The sequence below is a fragment of the Muscardinus avellanarius genome (genome assembly GCF_963383645.1).
Source record: "Muscardinus avellanarius genome assembly, chromosome: 2".
Taxonomy (NCBI): Eukaryota; Metazoa; Chordata; class Mammalia; order Rodentia; family Gliridae; genus Muscardinus; species Muscardinus avellanarius.
In genome coordinates this window covers 42,012,330-42,026,445 of record NC_137787.1, presented here as the reverse complement: position 1 = coordinate 42,026,445, position 14,116 = coordinate 42,012,330, and the positions used below count along the sequence as shown (strand labels likewise).

The window sequence follows — 14,116 nt, the reverse complement described above, 5'->3', positions numbered from 1 at the left end:
ACACAGCACTTGGTGGTCTCTGCTCACATCTCCCCATCTCCACCCTTCCCAGTACAGAGTACTGAGATTGCTGTTGGTATATTCACATAGTACACAATAGTAGATGGCAGTAATTCTTTTTTCTTTCTTTCTTTCTTTCTTTTTTTCTTTTTTTTTTTTTTTTGGTGGTACTGGGGTTCCTGGAAACCCTTCTATCTCCGGGCTACACTCCCAGACCTATTTTATACTTTTAAAATTTGGAAACAGGGTCTCTTAAGCCAGAAAGGCTGGCTTCAAACCTGCGCAAATCCTCCTGTCTCTGCCTCCCAAGAGCGGGGATTACAAGTGTGCACCCCCATGCCTGGCTTAGATGGCAGTAATTCTAATAGTGAACTTCACTTTTCCCCCTTCCCTTCCCTCAGACCTCTCCCCTGGCTCTACTGAGTTTTCTCCCTCATAATCTGGAGTCCCTCGTGTGTCCCAGTTGTTCCTCAGCTTGGTCATATTAGAGAAAAGTTATGATCCTTCACTTTCTGTTATTGGCTAATCTTATGATATATTCAGTTGGGAAAGAATAACTTTTTCAACAAATGGTGCTAGGATAATTGGATATCCACATGAAAATAATGTGAATTTGGACCCCTATCTTACACCATAAAAATTAACTAAAAATGAATCAAAAAGCTAAAACTATAAAACTCTTGAAGAAAATACAGGAGTATCCAGGCATGGTGGCACATGCTTGTAATCCCAGTACTTGGGAGGTTAAAACAAGAGGATCACAAGTTCGTGGCCAGCCTTAGCTACTTAGAAAGGCCCTCTGCAACTTAGTGAGATCTTGTTTTAACATAAAGAATAAAAAATGAGGATGGGGGTGTAACTCAGAGGTAGATGGCCACTGGTTCAATCCCCAGTACTTCAAGAAAAATTAAAAAAAGAAAGAAAATACAGGAGCCTTGAATCACATAATTTTTTTTTTTAGCTATAACACCAAAAGCACAAGCAGGAAAATACAGATAAGTTGCTCTAGATCAAAATTAAGAATTTCTGTACTATAAATAATACCATCAAGATAGTGAAAAGACAACGCAGAAAACATGAAAAAATACTTGTAAATCATATACCTGATAAGGAACTAGTATCTAAAGAAATTTTGCAACTCAATAATATCAAAATAAATAACCCAATTAAAAATGGACAAAGCAGCCATGCATGCCACCAGTATACACCTGTAATCACAGCACTTGGGAGACTGAGACAGGAGGATTGCAGGAGGTTTGAGGCCAACTTCTGCAATTTAGCAAGACACTGTTTCAAGATGAAATTTTAAAAGGGGGGGGGCGACTGGGGGTGTGTCTCAGAGGTAGACTACCCCTGGTTTTAATTCACAGTACCAAAAAAAGAAAAGAAAAAATGGGCAAACTATATAAAGGTACATTTTTCCAAAGACAATGTACACATGACCAAGTGAATGGGTGCAATCACAGTACCAAAAAAAAAAAAAAAAAGAGGGACTTCCAGGAAGATGGCGACGGAGGAAAGCGGCACTTACAAGTCCCGCTAACAATCCAACTCTACTACCACAAAACCAGCACCTTTCAGAGCCAGAAAACACCACCAGCAAAGAAATAAAAACGGTAAATACAAGGGACAGAGAAAAAGGGCTGGAAAAACAAGACACCAGAAAAAAACCAGCCCGAAGTGCCGCGCCCGTGCGGCGCGGAGCGGCCGGAGCAGCCGGAGCGGCCAGAGGTGCAGAACGGCCAGAGCGGCCAGAGTGGCCAGACCCGAGGTGCAGAGCAGCCAGAGCCGCAGTTCAGAGCAGCCAAGCAGAGCGGCCAGAACAGCCGAGCGGAGTGGCCAAAACAGCCGGAGCAGCGAGAGCCGCAGCACGGATTGGCTAGAGCAGCGGCGCGGAGTGGCCGAAGCCGCGGAGTGGCCGAAGCCGCGGAGCGGCTGCAGCAGCCGGAGCGCAGCGGCCAGAACAGCTGAGCAGAGCAGCCAGAGCAGCCAGAGCGGAGCGGCCAGAACAGCCAGAGCGGAGCGGCTAGAACAGCCGGAGCAGCCAGAGCTGCGTCGCGGAACGGCCGGAGCGGCCAGAGTGGCCAGAGCCGTGGTGCGGAGCAGCCAGAGCAGCAGCGCAGAGCGGCCGGAGCAGCGCGGCCTACATCTCCCCTAGCAGCACCAGGCTCCAGAGAGGAGGGAGACTCAAAACAGAGCTCAAATCCAGAGAGGAGGTACTCTGGCCTCGCGGCCTAGGATGCAGAAGCAGCGTCTTACTGCTGGCGGCAGCGGCGAGTTCACCGGACGGCCCTAGACCAACCCACTCAACCAGCCACCAGGCGCCTGAGAGGAGGGGTGGACAACGAGCCGAGGTGAGCAGGTGCTGAACAGCCGGGCGGCAGTCAGCGGTTTTGTTGGTGCAGGGAACATCTAAAGCTCCCAAGGGCCAGGCACAGCACAACTGGCAAGGACTCAGAGCGGAGTTCAAAACCAGAGAAGAAATATGCCGCATCACGGCTGAGGGCGTGGCAGTGGTGCCATATTGCCAGTGGCGACGGCAGCGAATCCACCGAGTTCACTACAGCTCCATCAGTGCACTCAACAACCATGAGTCAAATTGCGGCCCCTAGGGGAGAAATCCCAGTACTGAACTCCCAGGGACTAGCGCAGATAGTCTCCCTGGGTCGGAGATTTTAGCAGTGCAGCCCAGTGGGGGAGTGGCAGTGGCAGAGATATCATACCATAGTCACAACTCCCCGCTGGAGATCGCCCAACTTGGCACCCCCCACGGTCTAAGCAGCCTTGATTGACTCCCTGGGTCTGAGACTTTGTGATACAACCCAGTAAAGGAGTAGTGGTGACAGAGATACCACAGATTCGAGATCCAGAGCATCTTAAGTGAACTCGTAGTGACTCAGGGAAGAACCCAGAGAAGGCACAAACTTCCAAAATCATGGGAAAGAGAAATAACAATGGAGCAGTGAATGCCCACAACCCCACAACATCAGAATCTGATAACACAGAAATCCAAAGATCTCTAAAAGATCAAATTAGGAAAATAACTTTAGAAATAATAGAGGACTTTAGAAAAGAATTTAGAGAGAGTCAAAAAGAGATAAAGGATGCAATTAATGAAGTAAAGGCCTCAATTCAAAGTATAAACAACAGATTAGACCACATGGAGAATAGAATCTCGCTTCTTGAAGATGATCATTCTAAAAATGAACGCATAGTTTCTAATTTAGAAAAAAAAACCCGACAGCAGGAATCTGACATTGAAGAAATATGGGCCCATTTCAAGAGAGCTAACCTAAGAATAATTGGAATAGAGGAGGGAAAAGAAGGTGAAACCAAAGGGATCAACAATCTCTTCAAGGAAGTAATAGCAGAACATTTTCCAAACATAGAGCAAGAGGTCGATATGCAGGTCCAGGAAACTTATAGAACTCCCTTTAGACAGGATTGGAGGAGAGGATCCCCATGCCACATAATTGTCAAAATGACTAATGTGGAAGCCAAGGAGAGAATCTTAAAGGCAACAAAAACAAAAGGCCACGTGACATACAGAGGCAAACCAATTAGAATCACTCCAGACTTCCCAAACCAAGTTATGAAAGCCAAAAGGGCTTGGAGTAACATATTCCAAACTCTGAAAGAAAACAACTTCAAGCCAAAAATTTCCTACCCAGCAAAACTATCCATCAAATTAGATGGGGAAATAAGAAGCTTCCATGACAAACAGCAACTGAAGGAATTTATGTCTTCAAAACCAGCGCTAGAGAAAATACTCAAGGAGATTAACTGCAAAGAGGAAATGGATAATACATGCCAGAACCAAAGAAACAAGAATTACCATCCAGCAGACAACTAAGCAAAGAAGAATAAACAGTATCTCAAACAGAAATAAGATCTTAACATGTTGGGAATTAAAAATTATCTCTCTATAATCACACCGAATGTAAATGGCCTCAACTCCCCAATAAAAAGACATAAAGTGGCAAAATGGATTAAAAGCCAGAATCCATCCATCTGCTGCTTACAAGAAACACACCTTACAAGTAAAGATAGGAACAAACTCAAGGTAAAGGGCTGGAGCAAGGTAATCCATGCTAATGGTACTCAAAGACAAGCAGGAGTAGCAACTATGATATCAGACAAGTTAGACTTCAAACCCAAACTTATTAGAAGAGACAAAGAAGGTCACATTTTACTGGTAAAAGGAATAGTCCAGCAAGAGGAAATAACAATAATCAACATCTATGCCCCAAACATAGGGGCAGCTACTTTCATAAATCAAACTCTTTGTGACATGAAGTCACACATAAATCCCAACACAATAATACTGGGAGACTTCAACACACCTCGCACAATACTAGACCGATCTTCCAGACAAAGGGTCAGTAAAGATGTCTCAGAACTAAAGAACACCATTAACCAAATGGACCTGTTGGACACATATAGAATATTTCACCCAACTACAGCAGAGTTTACATTTTTCTCAGCTGCTCTTGGAACCTTCTCCAAAATAGATCACATCCTGGGACACAAAATGAGCACTAGCAAATTTAAAAAATGTTACATACTTCCCTGTGTCATTTCAGACCATAATGGAATGAAACTAGAAATCAACTATAAGAAGACCCAGAGAAACAACATAAACATGTAGAGACTGAACACCACACTTCTGAATGAAGAATGGATCATAGAAGATGTAAGAGGTGAAATCAAGAAATTTCTAGAAACAAATGAAAATAAAGAAACAACATATCAAAACCTCTGTGACACTTTGAAGGCAGTATTAAGAGGAAAATTTATAGCACTGAGTGCTCACATAAGAAAAACAGAAAATCTTCAAATAAATAGCCTTATGACACACCTCAAAGCCCTTGAAAAGCAGGAACAATTGGGTAGGGGTTAAATCAGCGATGAGTACATGTTTGTACACACAAGTTTTTTACCCCAATAAGTTGTATGAATATAATGCACCAATAAAAAAAAATTTAAAAAAAGAAAGAAAGACAAAAACAAAAAGAATGGGCAAAGCATATAAACATACATTGTTTTAAAGAAAATGTATAAAAGGCCATTCAGTACCTGGAAAATGATCTACATGTGCATTTGTACATATAAAGAATGTAAGACTCAGGGATTCAAACAGATGACTCCTAAGTTAGATGGCTAGTAGCCTTGAGGTTTAGACCAGCCTTGCACAGGCAAGCTCTGGACACAGAAAGGCTTGGGTCTGTATCCAAGAGTTTGCTTACACACAGTTAATTTAACTTCTTCAAGCCTTGGTTTTATCTATATTAAAATCTATTTCACAGAATTTTTATGAAAATTAAGCAGGCTAATATAAAATCTCTAGCACAGAGCCAGCCTTTCAATAAGCCACCTGCATATGTGGACTCTATTCTTTACAATGACACAGTGGGCCCCTAGCATGAAGCATGTATGGTTTTTAGACACAATGCCATCTATGTGTTTCTAACCATATGTCCTCGTTTAGAACCCTCGCAAGCTAATCAAGACCTGTGTGTATTACTCAGCTTTGTAGGATAACAGTCATCCCAGCATTTGGTCTGGGACTCCTTTTAAATGTTTCTTTCATGTCCAAAACCAATTCCTTCTAGCAGAGGATAGTGGTTAAGAGTCACACTCCTAGAGTTTGAATCCCGGCTTCCTCAATTGTTTGTTAATACATGCATTATTTAAGGCTTTTAATTTTTAGTAAAATACAGATAATAATAGTACCTACTTCATAAGTTGTCACAAAAAATAAAACAATCCATGAAAAAGTACTGAGGACAGTGCCTGGTACATGTGATGACTTTAAAAAATGTAGGTATCTTATACCTAGCAAGATTTGATATTCTGTTCTCACTACTTGATTAGTGGTTTATTTTAAATGAACATTTAGTTCTCTCTCCTTTTATGTGATTCAAACACATTTTTCACTTTATTTATTTTTTGGTGGTGGTACTGGGGTTCATGGAAACCCTTCTACCTCCGGGTTATACTCCCAGACCTATTTTTATATTTTTATTTGGAAAAAGGGTCTCTTAAGCCAACACGGCTGGCTTCAAACCTGCGCAATCCTCCTGTCTCTGCTTCCCAAGTGCAGGGATTACAAGCATGTGCTGCCATGCCTGGCCATTTTTCACTTTATAACTCCCAAAAGAGCCCCCTAGATCTATAAGCTTGTGACTTATAATCCTATAATCCTTGTCCAATTTAAATCTTTGACTTTAAGTAATTACCAAAAGTGAAGACAGTGGAAGCACGATATAAACATAATCACTGCCTTTTCAAACATGTAACGTAAAAAAAAAAAAAAAAATCCAAGACGACATATGCATCAAGCTAGGTCAAATGGGGAGAATCGAGGACCACTCCTAGTGTGAGCACAGGAGAAGGAAAGGGTGGGAGCGGGCAGGGAGCCTGGAAGCTTCTCTTGTTTTGTCTAAAGCAACGCTTTCTGAATAACCAGGAAACCACCAGTGACAAGTTTCATTTATCAACTTGCTTTGAGAATCTTTTTGCGTAAAAGGACTGGGACAGAAGAGGGGGTAAGTAAAAGATAAATAAAAGAACCCTCAAACGTGAATCATCTGCAGGAGGGAAGCTAAGACAGGCTAACAACTATTTTGTGAGCAGATGGCGATAGATGCCATGAGACCAGACAACCAAAACTATGTGGGAATTCAAGAAAAGGACTATAACAATGTCAAGATGGCTAAGAGCAACTGAACTGATAGATTGCCCCAGGTAATATAGAGGAAAGCCTCCACCTCCTAGAATGTGGTGCAAGTCCCTACCACAGGCTCCCCTGCACCTCACCTGTACTCTATGCACATTAACATCTAGAAGGTCCTTGTCACCCTGCCCCCTAGTGAGATTCAGAATAAGAGCAGAGACTCTGGAGCTGCACTGCCTGGGTTCCAGTCCAAGGCCATCACGTCCTCACTGTGGGACCTCGGTGAATGCACTCAAGCAGTCTGACAGGCTGGTGAAGTGAACTCAGTGTGTCTGTCTTCTACCATCCTACTGTCCTGGAAAGGCTCTCTCTCATGCCCACCTGATGGATTCAATGCCACTTACTTGTGGACCAGGGATAAAGGTGAAAATTCACTTGCTTTCTCTCTACTTCTTTCTCTGTGTTTCTGTCTCTGTCTGTCTGTCTGTCTGTCTGTCTGTCTGTCTCTCTCTCTCTCTCTCTCTCTCTCTCTCTCTCTCTCTCTGTCTCTCTCTCTGTCTTTTGCAGTACTGGGATTGAACCCAGAGGCATTCTACCTCTGAGCTACACCCCCAGCCCCATTTTTTATTCTTTATTTTGAAACAGGGTCTCACTGAGTTGCAAAGAGCCTCACTAAGTAGCTGAGGCCATCCATAGAATCCTTCTGTCTCAGCCTCCCAAAATACTGGGATCACAAGTGTGCACCACCACCCCCGGCTGCTTTCATCTCTTCTAAATTTCATGACTGCCATTTCTAATTTCTCATTTGGGAATTAAAGGTTTATTTTTTTTAAATCTATAGAAATCAAGTCAATAGTTTCAATAAGAGAGTGTGGACTCCTCCCACACACTTAAATACATGCACTGTAATAACTGCTTTGTGAATAGGTTCTTCAGTAAGATTACTGGAGACTGACTTCAAGATGGACATGTGGTTGTTGTGGTATTATACCTAAAAGATACCTTGAGGAAAAGTGGCAATTACTGAGTAGTTCACATGTTCTATTTGCCTTGAACACCCTTCCCCTGCATACTTCTCATTTCATTCAGGTATCTGTTCATCTATGGCCTTCTCTATGAAGCCTTCTCAACTACCTTATATAAAACAACAGTCTCCGTTCCTATGGACCCCATCCCCTGCTTTACTGTCACCCTTAGCATTAATCACCTCTTGGTATACTATGTATTTATTTACTAGTTGCTTGCCTGTCTCTTTCCCTGAGAGTATTGGGTTTGTGAAATAGTTGGCTTACTTATTTTTATAATTGCTCAACAAAGATTTATTGAACAAATGGTTCAAGGATTATAAAATATGTATCGGGTCATTTTAATCCCCACTACCTTTTAAGTCACCCATTCCCAGACTTTCTATGGACAGGGACAGAATTGGTTACAGGTTGGTTGGTTACAGAATACCTGGCGAGTGTCATGCTGTGTGTAGAGCATTGGTCAAGTCACTGAGCCAGGCTGGCCCAGCTCCTTATCTGTAGTTAGTGGCAAGATTTACAGAACTACTTTAGAAAGTTGCAGTGAGAATCCTTTATGTATAAAATGCGCGAGCAATTCACGGCTCATGGCACGGCACATGCTATACAAAATTTAAATGAAGACAAAGTCATAGCTGAGGTGCACCTTCGAGCAAGCACTAAGTTTCTCACTCTCACTTTTTCTCGTGTTTAACAACTTCCTGATTACAGCCAGGCTTTCTGGCTCATCAAGGAAGCACAGACGTGGTTACTTTGGCCTATGTGACGCACTTCCTTATTTCTCATCTGAAACAGTGATGCCAGGTGAAGTGGCCACACCTGTAATCCCAATACTTCGAAGGCTGAGATGGGAGGATCACAGATTTGAGAGCAGCCTCAACAACTAGTGAAACTCTCAGCAACCTGGCTAGACTCTGTATGGAAACCAAAAAATTAAAAGGGCTGGGAGTGTAACTTGAAAGTAGAATGCCTTGGGCTCAATCCCCAGTACCAAAATTAATTAATTAATTCATTAATCAGTGAAGTGTTTATTATGCTAACAAAATTTGGGTTCTGAACCAGCAAGATTGAGGCCCAAACCAGGAGAGTGGCTTGTATAGACTCAAAACAATGCCACAACTCCTTATTCAAGTGACTACAGCACAAGCCATGTAACTAGAGAGAAGCTTTGCTGCCTGAGAACCTTCTCTAATCAGTGGGAAATGGTAGCTTGACAGACTGATGAATATCCAGGGAAACGTGAGTGGTCCACCAAGCTCGCGCCTCTCCACGTCATACACAGGCATGGTGAGGGTTTGTAGGGGCAAGCCACCTGCCCCTCCTCTGAGTGAGGAGATGGAGTGCCGGCCCTCATTGGAAGGGCAGGTGCCAGTGCAGAGCCAGGAGTAGCCCACCAGGCCGGCTCCCTCGTTACCTTGCCCTGATGGTCGTGTTTCATTTCCCAGCCCCTCGGCAGCTCCAGCTGTTTGTTTGCGAACATGTTGAGGAATCCCACGAGGTCCCGGTTATGCTGGTAGCGTTCAAAGTGGTGGGTGTCCCGCCGGACTTTGGTGATCATGTGCTTCAAACACGTGTTGTTTGTAAACATGCGGTAGGCACTCTGGAGAAAAGGACAAAGAACCAACATTTTAGCCACAGCAAAGGCAATGAACACAGTTCTGACCCAGGGCTGCATTGAGTCTTTTGGTCCATATATAAAACAGTGATGGCAGGCTTCCATACAATGCCAGACCCACGGGTGGAAACAGCAGACAAAGTGTCCTAATAAAAACAGCATCCAAAGATTATGGAAGGTGAAACATTCTCAGCTTCAGAAATAAGAGTGCCATGACATCTCATTCCACATTGGACATTAGGTCCTAACGTTGATTTTAGTGAAAAATACACCAACAAAATTCCACTACGTTAGAGAAAAATATGCCACTCACAGTGAGTGGTGACACAGCCCATGCTTCCTCCAGTGCTGAACCAGATAATGGCTTTTGGGGGTGGGTGCCAGACAGTGTGGTTAGCATATGCTTGGAGGACAAGCTGTATGGACAATGCCTACCATATATTTGAATATTAGAAATACATACAGTGAGATGAGACACTCTCACAGAAAGTCACGTTCAATTGAGACAACAGGAAACTGAGGACTTTATCTTATATCTTCTTGGATTCATAAGATCAATGGATGGAATGGCAGGTGGAACTGCCTAGATGTATCACTCAGCTATTTTTCCTTTCGTGTTCTTTTTCCACTTGTGTATACACACTGATTGAAATGTAAGTTCATGAAAACTCCACTATATCACCACACAAAAAAATGACTATTTTGTCAAAAACTCTATAGTCTTCATCTCTTATAACATTTAAAGAAAACTCCAAAAGTTGACTCTAAGTCCATGAATCTGTATGTCAGTCATTCAACAAATATTTTTTGCATAATTCCATGCTCTTAACTGTAGAAAAGGAGTGACTGCATGGGAGCTATTTTTTTTTTATCATCAGGAATATGATATCCAGGAAATTGACTGGGTGATGAATAATCCATCCTGGAACTCTGTTCTTCTCAGATAGATTCACAGAGCTTTGTATTCCTCTTACCTTAGGTATCTCGGAGGCACTAAGCTAAATCTGGGAGACTTTGGGCTTTAATTCATGGGTTCTGTTATTTATTTCAATTTAAGGCAGCCCCAAAATGCCAGAGTTCCTTCTGCCCATTAAAATAATCTAGAGAAAAACATGCTCCCAGTTTGCTAAAGAAAAGAAGTGGAACCCCACTGGGGCAAGAAACGGAGGCAGTTGGGTTAAGTAACCCATTCTAGCCTTGGGCTTGAAGTAATTTGCCTTGGTTGGCCAGCTCTTTAAGCCCACGAATCTTAAGATTGGTTTTACAATTAATTCTACTCTTTCATCTTCCTCCTCTCCACTCAAGGAGACATGCAATAGTCTTATAGTGCCAACTTTGACTGATCTTTGCAAAAAGCATCTACCAAAGTAAATTAAGAGCAAGAAAGATTTCTCTCATTAGTAACTAGTAAACAACCTTTAGAACCACAGCCTCTTCAAATATGAGTAATATACACATGACTGTTAAGGTCTCTATAAAACATTTCAGGCAAATAGGAACATCCCTACACACTGCTACCTTTTTATAAAGAAACTGCTTTTTAATAATATATATTGTGTTTATATGTGTCCATACAGAGAAAAGATACAGATAGAGAGAATTAAAAAAATATATTTATATTCCAGTTCATCCAGAACCACCGCAAGATTCTAGTCTAAACTCTCTCATGGATAGAGGCAAAGAAAGCCGCTTAGTACTGTCAGGCTCAATTTTCTCAACTATAAGATGGGATAATAACAACTCCCTTGCTTTTTTCATAAGCATGTAGGTTTCAAATCCAATAGAACAAAGGATGTTAAAAAATGCTTTGAAGAGGTAAAAATCACCATAAAAATACCGGGTACAAGTAATTAAAAAACATATGGGGGATTATACATATCTTTCTTGTGTTATAACAGATAAATTATAGTAGTAAAATTGTTTTCAACTATTAGTCTTTGAAGATTTTGGGCTGGCATCCGACTTTCTATTAACTAAGAAGGGTCTCATAACCCCTCATTAACTATGTGCTAAGCCATGTGCTGAACCCTGAGGATACCAGCCTGATCCTCAAATGGATGGAGAAGGAAAATTATAGGCAAATGTGGAAGGAAGAGGTTCACCAGAGGCAGAAAGTAGAGATGGGAAAACAAAGGTCATGATGGTGGCAACAACGCTGAAACACACTGGTAGAACCAGGAGAGGTAGGAATGGGAGCTACCCAAAAGCCAAGAGACACAAAATCCAAAGAGGGAAGTCCTCGCGGAGGCTGACCTCAGCAAGGCCAGAGGTCAAGAGAAAAGAGGTGCCTTCATTCTCTCTCTGGTAAAGGTTTAGTGGTTCCAACTAGGTAATGATCTTTTTCTGTGTCTGTCTTATATGAAGTGTGTGTGTGTACATATATATATATATATATATATATATATATATATATATATATAGCTATATAAAGTAAACAGATCTGATTTTTTACCTGAAACCAAAAGGTTAGGTTAGAAATGAGCAATGAGACCTATTTCGTAACACAGTCACACACTGATGTATTGCATGGTTTTACCTGGGAAGGTGTTGTGTGTGGACCCACCAGTGGTTGAGGAGAGTTGGCAGATGCTAACAGTAGAAGAGACCCATTTAAATTATTTCTAAAGGACATAAAGTTCTGTTTTTCTTTGATGTGATTTAACATTTCCCTTTTAGTAATTTCTTTTCTATTCCCAAACTCCCTTTCCCAGTCTCCCTCTTTCTTTGTTTTTTATCTTCGTGATGAGAAATAAACACCCAATGATTGAGTCAATGATGGACTGATTTTTTTTTAAGTTGATTTTTGCTCAAATTAAACTCCTTGGAGTTTATATGTGTCTTATTTGGTTACATGTTTGAACTTCTAGTGAAAGATATTGAGAGGAGTTGAGGGGAATAATCTTACCTTTGGTAGCAAAGTGAGAAAATTATATCAGTCACAATGCAAGTGATATTCAAATCCACTGCCATTTCATTTTGCAGGTTTTTATTGACTGTTTTGGTGGCCAAGTATCTTGGATTATTTAATTCAATCCTGATCTCGCCTAGATCTATTCTTTATAATAACACAGTTCAGTACATTACTAATAAATAACATATTTCATATTTCAGAAATTTTTCTTCAAAAATAGGCATTCTGCACTGGGGTATGGAAAACAGCATCACTGAATCTATAGAAAATATCTCTCATATTCATATACTCACTTGTTTACATTATTTCCTAAAATATTTATTATATAAAAATTAAGAAACATTGTTTCCATAATGTGTCTGCTGTGATATGGAAAGTGTCTTATTCAGTCTTTTTAATTCTAAAGGATTTTACATTGCTTTCATTCAGAAAATAAACTGGAGGGAAATTTAAATGTATTAACAGATACAACTAAAAGTTATCAGTTCATCTATTTTATAATATAAATATTCTTGACTTATAAGAATATATTTTTAAATTTCAGAATAATAATTTTCTTTATTACCTACTAAGAACTTTAGATGATTAAATTAATGTATTTTAGAACTCATTAAAATCCAAGTAATAATTATTTGGTATGTATATTGAAAACACTATTAAGGCGGGGCATGGTGGTGCGTGCTTGTAACCCCAGCATTTGGGAGGCTGGGACAGGAGGATTGTGGTTCACGGACAGCCTCAGCTACTACTCAGTGAGGTCCTTTGCAACTCAGTGAGACCCTGTTTCAAAATAAAGAGTAAAAAATAGGGCTGAGGGCGTCACCCAGAGGTAGAATGCCCCTGTGTTACACCTCCAGTATTGCAAAAAAGAAAACACTATTAAGTTGCAAATTTTTAAATGCATAGCATTAATTAGACTAATACAGGCAAAGCAACTATGAAAGTGTGACACTAATGGCTAAATCTTGAGTTAATAGAATAGTTTCTCTAGACAATTTTGGAAGAAATCTGATCAACACCAGCAGAGGGCAGTAGAATATGTGTGAAAGCAACCACAATGCAAAAGAAAAACATCAAAATTTTAAGTTTTTCCTGTAGAGTTATGATAATTATATATCTACTTAATTTTTATTTTTTGTAAGCTCTATTAGGTAAATTAATGCTACATTATACCTATTTTCATGACTATATTTCCACAGAAGTTGCTATCTTCAAGTCATGAAAATAGAGAATTAGGAGAGCTGTTAAAACACTCCTTTTGCATACTGAGTATTTTTAATATGTAAATGAGGAATTTACTAAAATGCTTATATATCATAATCCAAGAAAAAGAAGAAAGAAAGGAAGGAAGGATCAAAGGAAGAAAGGAAGGCCACTAAACAAAAAGATCAAGATAGGGAAAACAAATAGAAGTTTGTTTTGTAACAATTTCAACTATTGTAGGAAAAAGAAGCGCTCCAGCAAGTAATGCCCTCTACAAAAAACTTACTTTGTGAAGTCACACCTTGAGGCCTTTAGCAAGAAAAATCCAACTACTTAATTTCTTCTATATGTATGTAATGCAGAGAAATAAGCTCTCCTAACCCAACTAAACTGAAGTCCTATAGAAACGGATGCAGAGAATTTAGCTCTAGGCTTTTATTTAACTCCAATGGTTTATATATCTGCCTTTAGAATAGTACTACACTGTTTCAATTATTATAGCTTTATATGGTTTGAAATCAGAAAATATATATCTTCTAGCTTTGTTCTTTTTCAAGATCGTTTTGGGTATCTAGAGTTCATATTCTATATTAGGATAGATTTTTTTTCCTGAAAAATAAATATATAAATATATGATAGTTTCACCTAAAAAAATAGAAAAAAAATATTCTCTGGTAAGAAAGAAA

The 14,116-nt window shown here is 40.4% G+C and overlaps 1 protein-coding gene across 1 annotated transcript in view; it reads right to left on the bottom strand.

The window, feature by feature from the left end:
* Positions 1 to 14,116, bottom strand: part of HECW2 (HECT, C2 and WW domain containing E3 ubiquitin protein ligase 2) — a gene marked incomplete at both ends in the record, with an annotated part of 238,319 nt that overhangs the window by 92,869 nt on the left and 131,334 nt on the right. The window contains one exon of the mRNA XM_080690058.1: positions 9,116 to 9,301. Coding sequence (XP_080546184.1) covers positions 9,116 to 9,301 — 186 coding nt within the window. The remainder of the gene's footprint in view (positions 1 to 9,115; positions 9,302 to 14,116) is intronic.